The 23,432-nt window shown below is 40.2% G+C and overlaps 1 protein-coding gene across 4 annotated transcripts in view; it reads left to right on the forward strand.

Annotated features, from left to right (window-relative positions):
* LOC134205111 (shootin-1) overlaps positions 1-23,432 on the forward strand; it is a 46,926-nt gene that overhangs the window by 13,972 nt on the left and 9,522 nt on the right. For all 4 annotated transcript variants that reach the window (XM_062680047.1, XM_062680050.1, XM_062680048.1 and 1 more), the window contains exons 2-6: positions 8,749-9,293; positions 10,509-10,879; positions 11,487-11,599; positions 17,613-17,775; positions 18,040-18,508. In XM_062680047.1, coding sequence (XP_062536031.1) covers positions 8,903-9,293; positions 10,509-10,879; positions 11,487-11,599; positions 17,613-17,775; positions 18,040-18,508 — 1,507 coding nt within the window. In that variant the 5' untranslated portion in view covers positions 8,749-8,902. The remainder of the gene's footprint in view (positions 1-8,748; positions 9,294-10,508; positions 10,880-11,486; positions 11,600-17,612; positions 17,776-18,039; positions 18,509-23,432) is intronic.

The following is a 23,432-nucleotide window of genomic DNA, read 5'->3' on the forward strand; positions in this document are numbered from 1 at the left end:
TTTTTTTAATAAATCATATTTTGGCCATAACTTCCATGCCCATAGTCCAATCCGACCAATTTTCTATAGGATTTTACTCGTTTTTGTCTAAGAAAACGTATTTTGGCCATAATTTTTGAGCCCATAGTCCGATCTGGCCAATTTTCAAGTATACGAGAAAGGCAATAATACTGCCTTGCTACTGCAAGAGGAAGTGAAACACAAGAGAAGAAAAAGTCCCTAGAATTAAAACCTTTTTCAAAATTCAAACTATGTTGAAGGGCATGAAGCATCTAGAACGGTGTTTCCTGCATCTGTAGAGTTTCAGCGGCAAACAATCGAATGGTTGCCGTCAGCGTCAGCAGCACTCCAGTGAAATTTTCTCGCACGTTTCTGACTCTGGTTTTGTTGTAGGGGAAATGACGGCTTTGGCAGGTTTTGTTCTATTATTGTCAGGGGGTTTTTGTTGGCCAAATTTTATGAAATTTGGCCTCAATATTCTTTCATATGCAAAGAATGTTTAGGCCAAATTTGAGCATAATTGGTTATAGAAAACCCCCCTGACAATAATAGAACAAAACCTGCCAAAGCCGTCATTTCCCCTAGTTAAATCGGTTATATTCAAGACCACCATTTCATACCAACAAACGTTGAGCCGAGATGAATGTTGTTAAAAGTGCAATGCATTATCGCTTAGCGACAGAAGAAAATTGCCATGGGTAGCATAATCACAAGCACGTGTCGGAATGAGACACTGCAAAAATTTATTCGCATGAATGGAATCAGTAGCAGACAAGTTAAATTTTCTCTCGAGATTCTGATTTTGGTTTTGTTACTGTAATGATTGGAAAGGCACATTATTGAAAATAAACTGGTTCTTTTCGGAACCGCTATTTTATAGAAAAGAAGGTTGAGCCGAAACAAATTTATTCAAAGTACAACACACAATCGTTTAGTGAGGGCTAAAAGATCAACTGCATCGATGATGAGCTTACGGTGTCCAACGTCTGCTTTACGGTATTGTCTTGTTGACAACCCTTTAGATTTTTAATTGTATCAATTGTATCAATCAAGAATTGTATTTGGCCCCATGATGTAAGAATGGAAAAATCGCAACTTTGCTTAGAATCTTCGCTGTTGATAACTGTTGTTGGAGATCAGTAAGCTATGAGGGCGTCTGGACGAAAATTTTCATTACCTTAACAACCATTGTGTAGAGCAGATCAATAAATAATTAGTTAAATTTTCACACCGTATAAAAGTCGGGTTTAGTGTCCCTGTTCAAGGTCGGAGCCATCCTGAGTGCTCGACCGACTGAAGTAGCATTGGACCTTCTCCCCCGGCAGTGTCCCTGTTCAAGCTCGGAGCCATCCTGAGTGCCCGACCGACTGAAGTAACATTGGCCCTTCTCCCCCGGCAGGTTAGTGTCCCTGTTCAAGCTCGGAGCCATCCTGAGTGCCCGACCGACTGAAGTAACATTGGCCCTTCTCCCCCGGCAGGTTAGTGTCCCTGTTCAAGCTCGGAGCCATCCTGAGTGCCCGACCGACTGAAGTAACATTGGCCCTTCTCCCCCGGCAGGTTTGTGTCCCTGTTCAAGCTCGGAGCCATCCTGAGTGCCCGACCGACTGAAGTAACATTGGTCCTTCGAAGCCAAGCTTCCAGTTTATATGGAAGATCACCTGCAACGACCTAGACGGTGCAACGCAGGTATAGTCCCAAAGAATCTAATTGATTATTTCTGTCAAATTCCGAAACTCGATCGAACAATCATGCAAAGAACTCCTGTCGCAACAAATTTACCCAAAGAATCCGGTGTTAGCGTGGCTGTTGGTCAAGTAGAGTCTATTAACAATGAATCGTCGTCTAAATCGGTAAGAAATTCCGTGTCCGTTCGTGCTGCTAGTCAGGGTGCTCATAGTGCAAGAATATCAGTAGTAAGCAAATCACAAAGTCAAATCAGAGCATTGGAGCTCGTCAATGAACTTGAAGAAGAGGAACTACGAGTATCTTTAGAACAGGATAGAATTTTAGCTGAGCAGCAAATGGAAACTCTCAGGATTCAGAAAGATTTGGAACTCAAGATGCAACAGAAAAAAGCGGATTTCATCAAAGGAAACGTGAACGAGCAGTTGAAATGAGCGAGCTGCGGTCTTGTTCTGGTGTATCGAGCTGCCATTCAATGCGACGTGTACAGGACTGGGTAGATAAGAATGCAAATATGACAAACGCAGAAAATAATGTCCATACGAATGCTGTTCATCGTGATGTAGGTGCCAAAATGATGTGAACGAAGTGTTGTGTCATGCTTTCAAGGCGCTTCAAGGTCATCATGCGAAAGATTTACCGCAGTTTTCAGGAAACATCACTGATTGGCCGATATTCGAGAACGAATTCAAGACATCCACCGAGGAGTGCAAGTTATCCGATAGAGAGAACATCAGGCGATTGAACAAAGCCTTGCAAGGTAAGGCACGCAAAGCTGTGGAGTGTCTACTTTCTGCTGCTGAAAATGTCAGCTTAATCATGCGGATGCTAAGATCTAATTTCGGACGTACTGAGTGGGTAGTAGCTAACAGACTTGAACTTCTACGAAACCTGGATTCTGTGAAGGAAGGCAATATTGAATCTTTCCGTTATTTCTTCAATGCGGTCATCGGAACTGCGGTGGCGCTAAAAAATGTGAATGCTGAAGCGTATCTGATGAACCCTGAGCTGATTTCCCACCTGGCCGAGAAGCTACCTGCGTTTAGCAAGCAAATGTGGGTGCGACACAAGGCGTTTCTAATAAAACAAGATACGATCGTCGATTTTCACGAGTTTTCGAGGTGGTTGGAGGATGAAATGGAAAACCAACTGGCAAGCATGAATCCAGTTTTTCTCAACAAGAAAGATCGCAGGGATGCGTTGTTCTCCAGATCCAAGCCACCTGTTCTGAATGTCAACACTCGTACAGTTGAACATCGAGGAAAATGTCCTTTTTGCAATTCGAATGATCATCTGAGCTTAGTCAAATGTGAGCAATTTACCAAACTATCCATCGATCAACGTCGTTCCGCTGCAAGATCCTGTAACGTGTGTTATATATGTTTGAAGCAAGATCATTCCCGTCGTAATTGTCGATCTGATAGAACATGTTCAGTATGTAATCAGAATCACCATGAATTAGTACACTCGGATGCAATAAGGAAGGAACCTTTTCGCAAGTTCGAGAAGAAACGTGCTGAGGATGTATGTCATGTCAACAGTAACAGTAACCACTATCCTCCGTGTTGGTAAAGTTAGAATTCGTAACCAAGGAGCAGTGGAGAATGTGTTCGCCCTGTTTGACGAAGGATCTTCTTTATCGATGATTGATTCGGAGCTTGCAGAACAAATGGAGCTGAACGGCCCAGTGTCTCCGGTAACCTACCGCTGGACAAATCGGATTTCACACAAGGATTCTGAATCAATGATGCTGTCTTTTCAAATTTCTGGGCCTTCCGAACAAGCTAAGTGGCACGAACTGAAAAATGTGCGTACCATCAATAATATGAATCTTCCTCGTGTGAGTCTTGACATCGACAAAATTAAAAGATTGTACCCACTTCTTGACGAGGAGAAACTGGAGATAATTCAAAATGTAACTCCAAAAATTTTGATTGGATCGAATAACGCTAGCCTTATCGTTCCATTAAAAACGGTGCAATATTCAATAAGAGGTCTACAGCTAACGCGGTGCCATCTTGGTTGGACAATCCACGGAGAAATAGAACCTGATACAGTAGAAATTTCTGATCAATTTCACGTTTTTCTTTGCTCGAGTGATCAAGATTTAGAACTAACTGAAATGATAAAGGAATTGTACAAAGTTGAAGATTTCGACATCATCAAGGCTCAAAAATGGCCCATGTAGGGACGATGTAGGGATCGTTTTGAGGTTGGACAAATATGCCGGTATAACAATTTCGCATTTCCTGATAGCAAGCCGCAAGCACTGCGGCGCCTAACTATTATGGAGAAGAAGATGGATGCTGAGTTCTCTGAGCAATTTTGTGAGAAAATTGAGGGTTATATTCAAAAAGGCTATGCTAGGAAACTGAATCCTGAGGAATTGAATGAAACATCTAACACCTGCTATTTGCCGCATTTCAGTGTAACGACTGCAAACAAATTCCGTCTAGTGATGGATGCTAAAGCAAAGTCTCACGGTTTCTCGTTAAATGATCTGTTGCTGAAAGGACCCGATTTCGTTCCACCGTTGATAGCAGTACTGATGAGAGGAAGACAAAAGAAAATAGCTTTCATGGCAGATATCAAGGAAATGTTTCACCAGGTTCGTATCAGAGATCAAGATCAAAATTCTCAAAGGTTTTTCTGGCGTGGCATGAATCGTACAAATCCCCCCGAAGTCTACGTAATGATGGCTATGATTTTCGGTGCAGTATCATCCCCTTCTATTGCACAATTCATAAAGAATTTCAACGCAAGTGAACTTGAAGATCGTCTCCCTGGAGTACTACGTCCAATTGTCAAACAACATTACGTTGATGATTATTTTGATTCAACTGACACAGAAGAACAAGCAATTGCTTTAGTGAAGAATGTTATTGCGGCACATGAACACGGCGGATTCAAGCTCGTCAAATTTGTATCCAATTCAAAAGCTGTATTGAATTCTATCGATCTTTCTTTGAGAGCTGACTCGTGTAAAGATGTCCGTGTTCTCGGTCTACAGTGGAACCTTACTACCGATGAATTGGTTTTTCCTTTGAATTTCCCAAAGCTTGACAACGGTATCCGATCTGGAACAGACATTCCCACTAAGCGGCAGTTATTGCAGTTTATGATGGGTATTTTCGATCCCCTAAACATACTATGTCCTATCACAATCCATTTGAAAATATTGTTTCAAGATTTATGGCGTCTACAAATCGATTGGGACGATAGACTACCCGATGGGTTGATTGCGAAATGGAATGAATGGCTTCAGCAAACAGCAACGCTTAAGGAAGTTAGAATACCAAGATATTATTTTCCAAATATTTCGTCGTTTAAAAGTATAGAGCTTCATGCTTTTTCGGATGCAAGCGATAAAGCCTTTGCCAGCGTAATTTACATGGTACACCGATGTTCGGATAAATCGCACGTTGCATTGGTTCTGGCAAAGTCACGTGTAGCTCCTTTGAAGTCACAAACTGTTCCAAGACTTGAATTGCAAGGATGTGTGCTGTCCAGTCAAATGATGAAAGTAATACAGACTGAGTTAGAAATCGAAGTGTCTTCAACTTACTTTTGGACGGATTCTAAAATATGTTTAGCTTGGCTTTGTACGAAAGAGAAACTTGCAGCCTATGTAGGATCACGAGTTTCCAAAATTAAAGAAAATGGACATAACACTAGAATGTGGAACTGGGTTCCAACAAATTTGAACGTTGCAGATCTCGCGACAAAATCGTCTAAATTTGCGAACATGTCAGTGTGGTTGCATGGTCCGGAATTTTTGAGCCAACATTCGAGTGAATGGCCAAAACAGGAATGTGTTACTTTGTCGTCTGATGAAACTGTAAATTTTCATGTGGAGATAGCTGCTGATGAAGAATCGGTCTTCCATCAAGTACATGAGCACGAAAATACTATAAATTTACCCGATATTCGACGATTCTCTGACTACAACCGTTTAATAAGATCAACCGCTTATTATTTGAAAATGAGAAAAATCCTATCACTTTCAAAACACGAAAAACCAAAGAAGTTTACAATCAATGTGCACGATATGGACAAAGCAAGAAACATGTGGTATAAACAAGTTCAAATTGAATCCTTTTCCGATGAAGTTAGCAGCCTGAGAACAACTGGATTTGTGAAAAAATCAAGCCGTTTATATGCATATTCTCCTTTTATGATTGATGGAATCATCAGGATGAGAGGACGTATTCAAGATAAGAACAAACCTTTCGCTGTTAACAATCCCGTCATATTACCCGATAATCATAATTTTACTAATTTGTTGATTGAAACGTTTCATAATGCAAATGCTCATCAAGGATTGGAAACAATTATAAATAATTTGATGCACCGTCATCGTATCTTAAAGATTCGTTCTCAAGTCAAAAAGTTCAGAAATTCCTGTATTAAATGCAAGGAGCTACGCGGAAAACCGAATGTAGCACAAATGGGTAATTTGCCATCAGAACGAACAATTCCTTTTGTTTTTCCTTTCACACACACTGGGATTGATTATTTCGGTCCACTGTTGGTAAAGATTGGACGGCGTATTGAGAAACGTTGGGTCGTGTTATTCACTTGTATGACCAGCCGAGCAGTACATTTGGAAGTGGTTCCATCTTTGGATACAAGCAGTTGTATAATGGCCATAAGGTGTTTCATGGCGGTTCGCGGCGTTCCTCAAAAATTCTTACTGATAACGGTACAAACTTTACGGGTGCAAATCAAGAGTTGAAGAAATTGACTAAAGAACTCGACCAGCAGCAAATTGAAGAAACTCTAAGCGTGAGAGGTGTAGAGTGGAGTTTCATACCACCAGGATCGCCACATTTCGGAGGATGTTGGGAACGATTAGTACGTTCAGTCAAAACAGGTCTAAGCGCTATGTTGAAGGAAAGGCATCCTACGGATTTAGTTCTTCGTACTACCTTATGTGAAGTTATGAATATCATCAACAATCGACCATTAACAGAAATTTCAAATGACCCTCAAGATCCTGAACCAATATCTCCAAACATGCTGTTACTTGGAAGAAATAACCACATGCAGTATGATCACGATTTCGATGAAAGCAATTTGGATTGTAGAGCAGCTTACAAGCATGCGCAAATATTTGCTGATCGTTTCTGGCGTAAATGGGTGTCGGCTTACCGGCCAAATTTAATGAAGCGACAAAAATGGCAAGATAACCGAAAATATTACGAGTTTGCAGTAGGTGATCTAGTTTTGATTGTGGACGAAAATCTTCATCGTGGATGTTGGCCTAAAGGTGTTATAGAGAAGGTAAATTATGGACCAGATGGAAAAGTACGAACAGCGACAATACGAACATCCCGAGCCATCCTTGTCAGACCAACTTCGAAAATAATACTGTTACAGGCTAGTTCCGTTGGTGCCCTGGAGAATGTTGGAGATCAGTAAGCTATGAGGGCGTCTGGACGAAAATTTTCATTACCTTAACAACCATTGTGTAGAGCAGATCAATAAATAATTAGTTAAATTTTCACACCGTATAAAAGTCGGGTTTCAGTTAAAAAAAAAAAAGAAAAGAATTTTCAGGTTAGTGTCCCTGTTCAAGGTCGGAGCCATCCTGAGTGCTCGACCGACTGAAGTAGCATTGGACCTTCTCCCCCGGCAGTGTCCCTGTTCAAGCTCGGAGCCATCCTGAGTGCCCGACCGACTGAAGTAACATTGCCCCTTCTCTCCCGGCAGGTTAGTGTCCCTGTTCAAGCTCGGAGCCATCCTGAGTGCCTGACCGACTGAAGTAACATTGGCCCTTCTCCCCCGGCAGGTTAGTGTCCCTGTTCAAGCTCGGAGCCATCCTGAGTGCCCGACCGACTGAAGTAACATTGGCCCTTCTCCCCCGGCAGGTTTGTGTCCCTGTTCAAGCTCGGAGCCATCCTGAGTGCCCGACCGACTGAAGTAACAACTGTGGAGGTGCTGAATGAACACTAAGCTGGCAATGTTACACTGGGAGATGTAATGTCAATAAGAATAATAATAAGAAGAAAGAAAGTTCATCCAGATATCTAGCAAATTGATGAGACATCGATTTAAATACAAGGCTGACTACACTGGGGTCGCTTTTTAGGCGGTTTGTGTTGGCTTATTTCAGGATTTAGGATTTACTGAAGCATTAAGTGAACTCCATATTCACAAAAAATCGAAGAGAACCAGGTTGAATTCAAAAAAGTTGTGGATTTTTGCTTAAAAAAAATGATTTTTGCCTTTATCGTATACTAAGTACCAGATACGGAAAGGCTATAGGACCGCTCCAAGAAAAAAAATCTAGAGGTTGCTACAATGCATTTAAATGACCGCAAATAGATATGAATTTATGGGAATAGTGGATTCTATCCCCTTAAAGTGCAATTATCACCTAACTTATGTGTTTTTCTCATTTTTATAATGCGCTAGAAAGGCATCACTAATGCTAGGTGGATTAAACTGCGTTTTTTGCCGAATTTTAGTTTTGAAATTCAATGGTAATAATTTTTCAAGAATTATTATTGTTTATGATCTCGATTTGTGATACAATCATTCTATGCTCAAAATACTTGCATCAATTGGCTTATTAGGCTATTTACTTAATTCTAGGTACATAACGCTTTAAGGAAGGAAAGGGCTCCGAGAAGCATGACAATTCACACAAAATCGCGTTGTGAAACGATTGTAAAGGGGGGTTGAATAACGCAATTTTTTGCGGGCCGTCCTTTATGGATCTTCCCTCATCTGATTCTAACAAAAATAATCACGATGAAATTATCTTCTACATTAAATTTGTGAATAATAATTATTAATTATTAAAATTAATTAATTATTATTCCTAGGGTTACTCCTTGAAAAACGACAAATATTGAGCCTAATATTATCATAGGAACATGTTATTGATAATGGAACAAAATATCCTATTCACATTAAACAGATTTGATACACCCTGCTACGAATACAACGAAGCAACGGTGATGGCTAACCAGATTAATCGTATTTTGTTTGGCAACTTTTTATTTACCAATCCAAAGCCATTAGCGTGTTTCTAATTATTTCTTTACAATTTCTCCACAGCATACTGCACAGTTGGACTCGTTCAAGTCTTTTACCTGCAAGCACTTTGTATCTTGACCTCGCAAGCCACTGCATCTTTCGTGACATAAGCGACTCCAGTGAAAGGGCAGATGTGTTCAACCTAACCGACTCTTCGTTACCATCATAGCACAGAATGGACATTTCCCAAACCTCGTCACCGACGGGGACGACATCCCCATCGCGCCGTAGTAGCATACCGATTCCGAAGCGCAAGAGTTCCCTTCACCTCTACATATCCAACAGCATGGTAGGGCCCTCGAATTCCTCTTCGCCTTCGTCCGCATCATCAATCCATGGCGAGGACCAAGTGAATGAATTTGGTGGCGGCACAAACAGCAGAGCTGATTCACCGTTTCGTTCGCACTCGGCGTCATCGTCCAGATCTGCCACTGCTATGAGTATGCATAGCTCGCTCCATGTGCCTCGAGGGCAAGCAGCAACAGCAACCGCTGCAGAGATTAATACCAATGACTATCTACAGCTGCGCGAGAATCACAATCGGCTGATCAACAAGTGTGAAGAAAGTGAGTATTACCTGAGACAGCGGTTCACCATCGCAGGAAAATATTTGTTTTTATTGATATGATTCATGATGGCTTTTACATACACCTATGTGTGTGAGCGATTGAAATTGTGGAATTTCCTATTCGATTTTATAAAATGATTCAGGATGCCAACTCAATGAAATCCTAGTGAAATATTGATTCACGTGTACTATATTTCATAATTTGTTCAATAAATGCATTAACTAACGGAACTGGCACTGAATCGGTTAAATTGTTAAGTCTTTCAGAAACGCACAGCAAGTTTTTTACACGGTTTGGTTTTAGTCGAGTAAGATCTTTAGCGTCAATGAAACAATGAGTTTACCACACGAAAAAAATCACAAAGAAAGATCACAGAAAATTGTGCAAATCTCGGTTGGACAAGCATCTCGGAATCCAAAACAAAGTTCACTCGCGTTTTCAAGGGCACACCACTCATTATGAAAGCATCGCACAACTGTCATTTTTATTATTCCACCATTTCAGCAAAGCTGAAATAATAAAAACAAAAGTTGTCCGCTTCTTCCGCATTAGGTAGTGTGCCCTTAAAAATTTTGGATTCTGTGATGCTTGTTCTTAAGTTCATTTGCAAGAAAATCGGCTGACTCAATTTAATTATGGCTTCTTTGAGTTCCGCAGTGAACACAGTACTCAGCAAAAAGTCGCGATCGGCTGTACGGATCTCGGCAAAAGAACTGAAAAATGCCGAACTGAACTGAGTTTGTACTTTTATGTTTGCAACGCCATCATGATGTAGGGTCTGATAACCATATAAAAAATATTAAAGCGGACAAATGGCTTATTTAATTAAAAATAGGCTTCTTTAGCTAAAAAACAGCTTATTCAGTTTATTGAGTAGTTATCTAAACCACGTGCAGCAAAATTAAAATCCCAAATCTGGATGATTCATTTAACAAGTTTTGAAGGCAAAATTCGCAAAACAGGCACATACTTTAAAATGTATGATAGTTATTCAGTATTAATATATTAATATATTCCAAATACCGTAATTTGAGAACCTCTTTGCTAATTGATTTTTTTTTGTTTCGCGTGTATTCGCTATTGCATAAAGTCGGAAGTCGATTTTTATTGACCCATAAACAGTTGATTTCGTCTCAACATTTTAAGCTCGATAGCCTAACCATATTTAAACCATATGAATCAACCGTTCATGTTTATGCATTCCAATTTCAGTAACGCAATTGAATCAAAATCTCGAAAGCACAAATCATCTACTGAAGAAAAGCATTCAAGCCCTACAATCGGAAATCGCCACCCTACGGAAAGAGCGGAACGAGAAAACCAAGAAGCTTAAGAAAAAACTATCGGAAATTGTCCCTTCCGGCGAGGGTATCAGCAGTGATGATGAAGCATCGCAAAAATCCTCGAAAGCAGATAACAAATCTATCGATGAAAATAAATCGAGCCGTTCAGCAGGTCGTATGTCCAAGGAAGGTGAAATGGACGGTGCGCTTAACGAGTTAGAAAAGCTCAAATCCTACGTGAACAATGTTGAACTGCAGCTGTATGAAGCGAACGAAAAGATTTCCGAGTTACAAGAAAGTGTAAGTGCAACATTTGTAAAGCCTTTTGCCCAATAGTCGGGAATATAACTAACTCAATTGTTTTGTGTCCATACGGTTCATACATTAAATAGCGACTTTAGAAGAGAAAAATCAGAAAAATATTCCAGTTTTTCTGTAGTTCATTATTGTGTGACAATTATATTGTCCATTTCGAAAACATGAGCTGTGCCGTGCCTATGCACAGTCAAGATATTGAACAAAAAGTACCTTTTACAAATCTCACAAAAATATCAAATGTTGCTAGTAAAGCATTCCTTCTTACGATGTGTAGGGGTAGGTGCTTTTTTGGTTGATACTTTAGTTTTCAGTTTTCAACTTTTTATAAAGAAAATAAAACTTTCATAAATACAATACGCAGAACATTGTTATTTTTCCAGGTTTCCATCAAAAGACTGCATATATCTTGTAAAGTAATCATTTATCATATTCTAACTGCATCTACAAGTTTAGTGAAGAAACATTATTTGAATTCCATTGATATAAAAGTTAGTTTTCCAACCGGTTGTAACCTAGAAATGGGCAACATTTATATTTGTTGTTTCTGATAACGGCTATTTATTTCTAATTCATAAAACTTCTTTTGCAGAAGCAACAATCTGAGGAGACAATCACCAAGTTGCGTGCCGAAAAAGACGAGTTTAGTAAAATCGCACGACTCATGACAGTCAACATGCAGGAATCGATTGATGCCAGTCACCGGTGAGTGTCTTCGCTAACAATTAAAGCTAGAAAGTTTGGATTATAAGCTATAGAAAATCGATGAGGAGAGCTTTTCAAGCAGAGTTGCCAAATAGATAGCAGATAAGCTGAATATCTGCTTCTTGAACTTAAGAAAAAAAATTTAAAATATATTCATTGGTATGGGTAAATAATGCCAATTCAGTTGATCGGCATTTATCGCACACGATACATGCGACCGCAAATGTACACTTATTACCAAAGAATTTTGTCTAGGGTTTGCCATCTAAGATATGTTTCATCCATTCATCCATATAAAGATCGTAAGAAAATTACAGACCCCACCCCCTGCTAAACATAAACGAATGCAAAACGGATCATCATGAGTGAGGTGTCAGTAAGTCGAAATCCGTTTCTGATCTTCATCTCATCCTTCGTGGATAGAGATTGCTGGGTTCGTGATATAATCAGAATGTGATGTGCTGAATGTAGACGCTGTTTATAAGCCGAAACTTCTGCATCAAATTTATTTAGGAGCCAGTGATGATAGAATGTCTTCGAAAAAATGCAGCACCACGAAAATTTACATACGCTGATGAAGAACTGTATGTAATGTGGTGGTGGTCACTTGTGGTTAGATGTGGTCACAATAATGCTCATTACGTTCGAATGTTTCATCTGCCACCAGAAATCTCAGACAATGATCTCTTAGTGGTGCTCAAGCAATAGGAATAGTTCTCGCTTAACTTTTCAAAAGGACCTAAGTAACATTTTTTTCATGAATTTATTTGAATAGCGCAATTAACAGAACAACATGAAAGCTTTTGATTGCAGTACTCAAATATATTCATGAAAAAAATGTTACTTAGGTCCTTTTGAAAAGTTAAGCGAGAGTTCATTGTTTGACACGTGAAAAGTTTCCTACTACATTTTGTTAAGACCATGTTTACATTGATGTAAGGAGAGTTTTCAAATATTGATGAGGAGATTTCTCCGTCGATTGAAATAGATTTCCGTAAAGTCTAAGATTTACACGACGGATTGAAGAACAAGTGATTGTTATGTTGAGGCATTGTCACAACACTTGCCCTTCTAGGAAAATTCGAGACACGGTATACGGGATAAACATTGACCCGGAGAAAAATTTAGGCAGATTTAACGGAAGACAATATCATGGCAGTTAAAGAAGGAAGGATTGAGCCAAACAAGAAGAAGCAATACAGATACGAAAAGAAGACGGTGTGGGTAATAAAGTGAGCCAGAATAAAGCGTTCACTTTTCTCGATTACATGGATAGATAAAGTAGAACGTCTTATTTCATAATAAAAAAAATAAAGGAATAAACTAAATTATTTTCAAATGACAAATCATGGAGCACCTAAACGACTTCGAATTGGCTGATAACGTTGCACTCCTCGCGCAACGGTGCTCTGATATGCAGAGTAAGCTCAACGACCTTGCCGAGCGCTCCTCTTCAGCAGGCTTAGTCATCAACGTCAACGAAAACAAATCGTTGGATGTAAACACGGTGACCCCTTCCAGTTTCACAGTAGCCGGGTAACCAGTGTCTTGGTAGCCAAATGGCGTCAGACAGCGGCACCAAGATCGACATAGGTGCACGGATCAATAAAGCAAGGGCTGCCTTTGCGAGTTTGAGAAATATCTGGAAAAACAGGCAGATAAGTGAACGCATCAAAATATGAATTTTCAACTCTAACGTGAAATCTGTGGTGTTATACGCTAGCGAAACATGATATGTATCAGTGGAGAACACTCAACGGCTGCAGGTGTTCATCAACAGATGCCTGCGGCATATAATTCGGGCCTGGTGGCCTCACAACTGGATCTCAACAACGAGCTCCATCGTCGTTGTCACCAGAGACCGATAGCAACAGAAATTCGGGATCGGAAGTGGGGCTGGGTCGGCCACACTCTACGTAGGGGCGGAAACGAAATCTGTAAACAAGCATTAGACTGGAACCCAGCGGGACATCGCAGCAGAGGCAGACCCAGAGGCTCTTGGCGGCGAAACCTCAATAAAGAAATAAAAGAAGTCGACCGAAATCTAACCTGACAACAGGGCAACGCTCAGGATGGAGATCTTTCAAGTCGGCCCTTTGCACCACCGGAGGTGTACAGGATTCATAAGTAAAAATTATCAAATGACAATAACAAATAAAAGAAAATAGAATTTAAAATTCAATCGTAGTAGGCATTTGAAATACCAGCATACTAAGAAGCTAATGAGAAGAAATTTGAGATTCAATCTCAGTAGGCTGGCAGATTGTTCCAAGGGTGTCATAGAAAATAAATTAAGTTAAGATCTAGGATAGGATGTGCCAAGTAGTCAGTAAAAAACGTACCGATTTGCTGTCACAATCGTACCGGTTGCTTATTGGTTGAAAATGACAATCGATTACTTCGATTGGTGGCGGCGCGTTTTTCGTAGGGCAGCATGTTGTTAGTTTGGCAGGTTTGTAAAGTTGATATTAAGCAAAATACGTAAATGTTTGAGTTCCAGTTTTTTGGTGAAAAATAAATTTATATTGAACTGCAAACGCCATATAAATTATTCTCAAGGGCTGTAAAGGTTTAAAACTGTTGATTTTAAACATTATCTTTCACCTTTCCGTCATTTTCGATCTCAAAGTAATTTTTGTAGTGCAAACTTCTCTCTGTTAGTCTTTCGCTTCTCTTACATAAATAATGGATGGGACGGGAACAAAAACATCAAGTTTTGATACATGATATTTGGAAGATTTTGTACCAAATTACTTTGGCTGCACTGGCGACCACCTCGTCAGAGCAACCGACTAAAAAACAACAAGGCAGTCTCAATTGAGTTGTCACATCCTATCCTAGGTTAAGATGATTCAGTGGTCGTTTCTTGAGGCGGAAGGACGCTGATTGTTTATCGGCACCCAAAGCCTTTTTTCCACGATGGCTACGATAATGGTGTAGTTGTTGCTCCCCCACAAGGTAAGACATTTTTTGAGGTGAATGAAGAAAAGAAACGAAAATAAGGCAAGAAAAGAATGATAAGCCTATGTACCTTTCAACAAAAGATAACTCAAGATAAGCCGTAGAATATAACTGACAAAAGAAAATGGTAAGCCATGTGTATGGGATGTGAAAATACCAAAAAAAATGTTAAGCCATGAGGCAAATTGTATGGAAAACGCTACATTGAGAAATGCTTGTTTGAGACATTGCGAACTTAATTTTGAAGTTTGTCCATTATCTGAAAGTTGAAAGGTGAAATCTAACTGTATCTATAAAGAGTTAAGGGCTTTTGATCTAAAGATCATTAGTATGATCTCCAGAGATGTGATATTCGGCGAGTAGCCATTTCCTATAATGTTGTTTAGCTAAAAAGCAACCCATCTGACAGAATCAAATATTCCTTGCGACCCACCAGATATCAAAAGCATCGATCTTAAGCAATTGGATAAAAATGGGTTTGCGTTAGATTGAACAAATCATAAAAAAAATCTTCATGCCACTTCATTGGAATTGGATTTTGATTGAATTTGGATTGGATTTGGATTGGATTCGCATTGGATTTGCATTGGATTTGGATTGGATTTGGATTGGATTTGGATTGTATTTGGAATGGATTTGGATTGGATTTGGATTGGATTTGGATTGGATTTGGATTTGGATAGGATTTGGATTGGATTTGGATTGGATTTGGATTGGATTGGATTGGTTTGGATTGGTTTGGATTGGTTTGGATTGGTTTGGATTGGATTTGGATTGGTTTGGATTGGTTTGGATTGGTTTGGATTGGTTTGGATTGGTTTGGATTGGTTTGGATTGGATTTGGATTGGTTTGGATTGGATTGGTTTGGATTGGTTTGATTGGTTTGGATTGGTTTGGATTGGTTTGGATTGGTTTGGATTGGATTTGGATTGGTTTGGATTGGTTTGGATTGGTTTGGATTGGTTTGGATTGGTTTGGATTGGTTTGGATTGGTTTGGATTGGTTTGGATTGGTTTGGATTGGTTTGGATTGGTTTGGATTGGTTTGGATTGGTTTGGATTGGTTTGATTGGTTTGGATTGGTTTGGATTGGTTTGGATTGGTTTGGATTGGATTTGGATTGGTTTGGATTGGTTTGGATTGGTTTGGATTGGTTTGGATTGGTTTGGATTGGTTTGGATTGGTTTGGATTGGTTTGGTTGGTTTGGATTGGTTTGGATTGGTTTGGTTGGTTTGGATTGGATTTGGATTGGTTTGGATTGGTTTGGATTGGATTTGGATTGGTTTGGATTGGTTTGGATTGGTTTGGATTGGTTTGGATTGGTTTGGATTGGTTTGGATTGGTTTGGATTGGTTTGGATTGGTTTGGATTGGATTTGGATTGGTTTGGATTGGTTTGGATTGGTTTGGATTGGTTTGGATTGGTTTGGATTGGTTTGGATTGGTTTGGATTGGTTTGGATTGGTTTGGTTGGTTTGGATTGGTTTGGATTGGTTTGGATTGGTTTGGATTGGTTTGGATTGGTTTGGATTGGTTTGGATTGGTTTGGATTGGTTTGGATTGGTTTGGATTGGTTTGGATTGGTTTGGATTGGTTTGGTTTGGTTTGGATTGGTTTGGATTGGTTTGGATTGGTTTGGATTGGTTTGGATTGGTTTGGATTGGTTTGGATTGGTTTGGATTGGTTTGGATTGGTTTGGATTGGTTTGGATTGGTTTGGATTGGTTTGATTGGTTTGGATTGGTTTGGATTGGTTTGGATTGGTTTGGTTGGTTTGGATTGGATTTGATTGGTTTGGATTGGTTTGGATTGGTTTGGATTGGTTTGGATTGGTTTGGATTGGTTTGGATTGGTTTGGATTGGTTTGGATTGGTTTGGATTGGATTTGGATTGGTTTGGATTGGTTTGGATTGGTTTGGATTGGATTTGGATTGGTTTGGATTGGTTTGGATTGGTTTGGATTGGTTTGGATTGGTTTGGATTGGTTTGGATTGGTTTGGTTGGTTTGGATTGGTTTGGATTGGTTTGGATTGGATTTGGATTGGATTTGGATTGGTTTGGATTGGTTTGGATTGGTTTGGATTGGTTTGGATTGGTTTGGATTGGTTTGGTTTGGATTGGTTTGGTTGGTTTGGATTGGATTTGGATTGGTTTGGATTGGTTTGGATTGGTTTGGATTGGTTTGGATTGGTTTGGATTGGTTTGGATTGGTTTGGTTGGTTTCGATTGGTTTGGATTGGTTGGATTGGTTTGGATTGGTTTGGATTGGTTTGGATTGGTTTGGATTGGTTTGGATTGGTTTGGATTGGTTTGGATTGGTTTGGATTGGTTTGGATTGGTTTGGATTGGATTTGGATTGGTTTGGATTGGTTTGGATTGGTTTGGTTGGATTTGGATTTGATTAGTTTGGATTGGTTCGGTTGGTTTGGATTGGATTTGGATTGGATGGATTGGTTTGGATTGGTTTGGATTGGTTTGGATTGGTTTGGATTGGTTTGGATTGGTTTGGATTGGTTTGGATTGGTTTGGATTGGTTTGGATTGGATTTGGATTGGTTTGGATTGGTTTGGTTGGTTTGGATTGGTTTGGATTGGTTTGGATTGGTTTGGATTGGTTTGGATTGGTTTGGATTGGTTTGGTTGGTTTGGATTGGATTTGGATTGGATCTGGATTGGATTGGATTGGATTTGGATTGGATTTGAATTGGATTTGGATTGGATTTAGATTGGATTTGGATTGGATTTGGATTGGATTTGGATTGGATTTGGATTGGATTTGGATTGGATTTAGATTGGATTTAGATTGGATTTGGATTGGATTTGGATTTGGATATACCAGGCGATCACTCCACTTCCATTATTACGTACTTTCTCATACTTTGAGTAGTACAAATCTTCACGTTTATGATTTTAAAAACAGTTGCTAATATTACTAGTAATAAATCATAAATCAAACACTATGAATGAAAAATTAAACCCATAAATATATTTGAAATACAAAAATTTACTGTAACATCATTCAGAAGACCATGAACAAGAAATTATTTATTCTAGGCTGGAGTCTACCTACATTCAAGTTCGAAGAGAACGTGATAATCTTGTACGCATGAATCGAGACTCGGTAGATTCGAAGACTGGTCCACATGAGGAAATCCAGAAGATGCGATCTGAGATGGAATTGAAACGGAAAACATTCGAGGCACAGTTCATCGAATACGTAAGTATCGAAAATTAGCTCCAACATTTCTTTTAAAAAACGCACTGTCTAACAAATCGTATAACCAAACTAATTCGGTAGGAGAAGCTTTGGTTTTTGAATTAGTTTTGGCGGAAGTAGGATTATCTAAAAATAAAAATGTACAAAAAAGGCATGTCCAATTTCATGATGTTATGCGGTTTGGTAGTAGTTCAGTCAAACCTGTTACTTTGATGTCTTATCGATAACAAAGCTCTAAAAATCCTCGTAATAACACACCTCTAGAAAGCACAAATGGAGCAGGAGCTTGCACGCAATACCAATGAGCAAATAGTAACGCTACAGCTGGAATTGGACCAACTAAAGCAGGATCTCAATGAAGCGCTTGACCGTGCCGAACGGGCCGAGGAGGAGGTACGCGAACTGCGGCAACAGCTTCGTATCAGTCAGCTGCCGGAGAGTCAATTCTACTCCCAACTAGATCTGGACAAGTTGAGTCTCCGAGGCGATGGCGACAACGAATCACTACTGTCCTACGTCAGTGGGTCAGTGGTCAGCGCAGCAGTACCGCCTCCTCCTCCTCCCCCTCCACCACCTCCACCGCCACCGGTTCCTCCACCTCTTCCACCATCGGCATCGATTATGGCTGCTGCCACACAGGGGTCCGGTTCACTGGGATTGAGTGAAGCAATCTCGACGCAAAAATTAAATCACGTCGGCATAAACCATGTAAATAGCAGACAACAAGCAACAGGTAGGTCGTGCGATGTGTATCGATCGATGTGTGAGAGGGTGTACAGTTCCACTCCGACTAATGCAGTGTATGACAATGCTTTCTTTAATGCTTGATGTATATGGTGCTACTAATGTACAGTACGGTTGGCTCCATCAAAAGTAGAATAGTATCATGAGAATTTAACACATCAAAGTAGCTTAGTAACCCTATTGGGTTTAAACTCAGTACTCAAACTAATCATACTCGTAAAAATAGTATATTGAAATGCAAAACACAAACCTCCACAAGCAAGCAAGAAACAATAATCCCGAATTAATTTGAAAACATAATATTTGGACATGCTGTTAATATTATATGGAAGCATGTAATTAGTATTTGAAAATATATCCTTAGATTTTTATTTTCGAATACACCTCTTTTCTACTATGTACGTGTCTTGTTCTTAATCGAGCGATTTATACTCTCGATGATCTGTAGTAGCAACAATAGCAGCACATTTTGAATGCCTATTGTAGGTTGAAGAACATACAAGAACATACATTTAAATAAAAAATATTAGAAGACTTATGCACTCTTTCAAAAAAAAATGCCGTTATTATAGGTACTTGGAAAAGGTCACACTCCCAAAAAGCTTTTTAAGTTTTATAACGCTCTCAAGAGCTTAATGGACACTACAAGAGTGTTATAAAACCAATAATAAACCAAAATGTTACTAGAGATTCCTTCGCATTTCTGGATTGTACTGTAAATGACTATTGCTCCGTTAGAAATAATTCTAGTTATGCCATTTTTTTAAATTAAGGTGGTTAGTATTAAAAACGGTTTAGGAGAAGATAACTTTCTTTTGAAGAAAAGTTTTTTTTTATATTACACACAAAGTAATGGGAGTGAAAGAATAGTGATTATTTCTTGGTTGTATGCGAATTATTGAGTGTTGAATGATAAAAGAGCAAATTACATAAACATCTTGTCGAACAATTTTTCGCAGAAAAAATATTTTTTATATAACTGTTATCTTAACGCACCTCTCAAGACGGTGCTGTTGACATTTTTTATGTCTGCTTTCGCCTACCCTTCATATTCTATGCTCAGCTTCCGGCTATAGCTCACACTCCAACACTCATCCGGCACTGACAAACAAGCCAGAAGGACAACAGACGATGATTCCAAGTTTATCTGGCTGGCCGAGTGTGATACACGTCCCGCTTGCAAGCGAAAGTGGTTTTCCAACTACTGTAATTAGGTTTTGTCTTCATGGGTAAATTGGAAAGCCTAATTGTCGTCGACGTTTTCTGTGTCACATCACAGTAGTGGATGTTGAAAGGAGTGGAAAAATTGTCACTTTAATAAATTGGTCCCGAACGGCTATCAGTGGCTGAGGATACATACATAGATGACCAACAGAAATAACCGTTAGAGAAGCATCAGAACCGCAACCACACAACCCATTTCTATTCAAGTGTATTAAATCTATTACTAATATGCATTCAACTTTAATGCGACATGCAAAATTCTTCTTTTGTCCCATAATCAAATTGAATTATGCATTAGAAATTATTAATTACATAGCAAGAGTTTTTCAATATAATTATAAATATCTCGCGCTTAGTTTCATAGGGGCGTAACTGTATTGATCGATTTCTTTTCGTCGATGTTTTCTTTTTATTATTGTAGCGAATTGCGCTAGTATGTCGATGATTCAATGGTTTGATGCGATAAAGGATGAATGTATCTTGCACCAGAATCGATAATCACGGTTGTAGCTTTTGAAACAATTGAGTTATTAACAAAATATAAAATCGATTAAGAGAAATCGATCAATACAGTTACGCCCCTATGAAACTAAGCGCGAGATATGTATATGTTAATCACTGGTTTAAATAATTTGAGAAACTTTATTAAATCATTAAACCATTTAGATACCTTGATTTACATAGTCAAGCTTTCAAAAAACACATTTTCTGCCGCAATTTAACAAGAACGAGCATTTCATTGCTAAAAATCATACAACACAGATGCATTTTTTTTTTTGTATTTGGAGATAAGCCAGCCAGCCTCTCAAATAAAGATTCAATTCAATTTTTTGTATTTTATTGCATATACATTACTTACTTGATACTTGATGGGCTACAGCGCTTCGATGAACCTACGCCGAATGGAGTATCTTTTTTCCACTGGGCTCGATCCTGGACCAATCGCTTCCAGTCGCCCTGAACATTGAGCGCCCTCAGGTCCTCTTCAACTGCAAAAAGCCATCGTGTACGCGGCCTTCCACGAAGCCTGTGGCCTCTTCCGTGTTCTCTACTAAATATTATCTTCGCTTGAAGTTCTTCCGGCATAAGAACAACGTGACCAGCCCACCGTAGTCTGCCGTGTTGTATAAGCTTAATAATATCCAGCCCTTTATACACCTGGTACAATTCGTGATTCATGCGGCGCCCCCAGATACCGTTCTCCTGTTTACCGCCGAGTATTGCCCGCAGCACCTTACGCTCAAACACTCCGAAAGCTCTCCGATCAGCCTCCTTTAACGTCCATGTCTCATGGCCGTATAAAGCCACCGGAAGAATCAGAGTAGTATACAGCGCGAGTTTTGTTTTCGTTTGCAGACTACGGGACTTAAGCTGGTTACGAAGTCCATAATAAGCCCTATTTGCAGCTGCAATACGCCTTTTCACCTCGCGGGTAACATCATTATCGCACGTCACTAATGTTCCAAGATACACAAATTCTTCTACCACTTCAAATTTTTCACCATCCAGCACCATTTCGCTACCACCACCACTAATGAACCCACGTTGATTGCCAGCGACCATGCACTTCGTTTTGCTGTTATTGATCGTGAGTCCATTCCTCGCTGTCTCCCTCTTAAAAGGCACAAAAGCCTCTTCCACGGCACGGCGATCAATTTCGATAATATCGATATCGTCCGCAAATCCCAGGAGCATATGCGATTTTGTGATAATGATACCGCTTCTTTGCACACCAGCTCTCCTAATCGCTCCCGCGAGCGCTATATTGAACAGTAGATTCGAGAGTGCATCACCCTGCTTTAATCCATCTAAGGTAACAAATGACGTCGATATTTCATCCGCAACCCTTACACTTGATTTCGATCCGTCCAACGTTATACGAATCAGCCGTATCAGTTTCGCCGGAAAACCATGTTCAAGCATAATCTGCCATAATTCATTCCGTTTCACTGAATACTACGCCGCCTTGAAATCAATAAACAGATGATGTGTCTGCAAGTTGTACTCCCGGAATTTATCAAGGATTTGTCTCAGGGTAAACATTTCATCCGTCGTTGATCGGCCCTCACGAAAACCTGCTTGGTATTCGCCGACGAAGGACTCTTCAAGCGGTCTCAATCTGTTGAACAGAATACGGGACTTAATTTTGAACGCCGAATTAAGGAGGGTTATTCCTCGGTAATTGGCGCACTCCAGGCCGTCCAACCAGCTAGCAGGCATTTCCTCGTCTTCCCATATTTTCGACATAATATGGTGCAGAACTTCATAAAGATGCTCACTCCCATGTTTGAGAAGTTCAGCCGGGAGCTGGTCCTTCCCCGCAGCCTTATTGTTTTTTAGCTCTTTAACAGCTTTTTTAACCTCATCTAGTGTAGGTGACTCCACAGCTTGTCCATCGTCGCTAATATTTATTCTGTTCACCGATGCACCGTCACTTTCTCTATTCAACATAGTCTCGAAATGTTGCTTCCACCTGGCGGTCACTTCGGTTTTATCTGTCAGCAAATTCCCTGGTTGGTCGTTGACCATGACGGGAGATGGCGCTGTCTTTCTCCGCACGCCATTGACAGACTCATAAAACCTTCGCACATCGTTCTGGTCCATTTTTTTCTGCGCCTCACTAATAACTTGTTCTTCGTACTCTTTTTTCTTCCTGCGGTGGGTTCGTTTTTCGGCTGCTCTTGCTTCCTTGTACCGATCTCTATTCGATCGGGTACCCGACACCAACATCCGGCTTCTGGCAACGTTCTTCTCGTCTGTCACTCTCTGACACTCCACATCGAACCAACCCGTCCTGGGTCGCCTCTGTGCAGTGCTTACCACTTCACGTGCTGTTGTGCTCACCGCTCCATGAATCGACTCCCATAGATCGTTGATGTTGTCGTTAACGTTGATTGCACTTATCCATTCGTCGAGCTTCTGGCGGTACTCCTTCCGCCGACAATCGCTGGATATTGTAACGCATCGTTCGCTGTGATCTTTCGTTCGATACAGCTGACAACCGTGATCGAATTTTACTTTTATTTTTATTGTCTTTATTAATGAGGTTTTCGGCCCTTGACCGGTTCACCTCATACGAATTTTACTGACAACGAGGTAGTGATCAGAGTCAATGTTCGGACCTCTGAATGTCCGCACATCGATAACATCCGGAAATGGCGCCCATCCACCAGAACATGGTCTATCTGGTTGCAAGATTCACCATTTGGGTGTCTCCAGGTGTGCTTTCGGATGTTCTTTCGTGCAAAGTAGGTGCTGCTGATGGCCATCCCTCTGGCAGCAGCAAAATTTACTAGCCGTAGGCCGTTATCATTGGTAGTGGAGTGAAGGCTCTCCCTACAGATTATGGGACGGAAAAATTCCTATCTACCGACCTGAGCGTTTGCGTCTCCGATAAAAATCTTCACGTCATGCTTTGGGCACTCTTCATAGGCTTTATCAAGACATTCATAAAACGTGTCCTTCGCGTCGTCGGATTTATCGTTTGTCGGTGCGTAAACGTTAATTAGGATGTAATTGAAGAATTTGCCCCGTATCCTCAACACACAGATTCGTTCGCTAATGGGTTTCCACCGCATCACTCGCTTCATCTGCTCGCCCATCACTACGAAACCAACTCCATGCTCTGCTTTTTCACCGCCGCTGTGATAGATGTTATACTTGAATGCAGTGTTGGTCGTGGGGTCCAT

This window comes from Armigeres subalbatus, chromosome 1 (genome assembly GCF_024139115.2).
Source record: "Armigeres subalbatus isolate Guangzhou_Male chromosome 1, GZ_Asu_2, whole genome shotgun sequence".
NCBI classification, from domain to species: Eukaryota; Metazoa; Arthropoda; class Insecta; order Diptera; family Culicidae; genus Armigeres; species Armigeres subalbatus.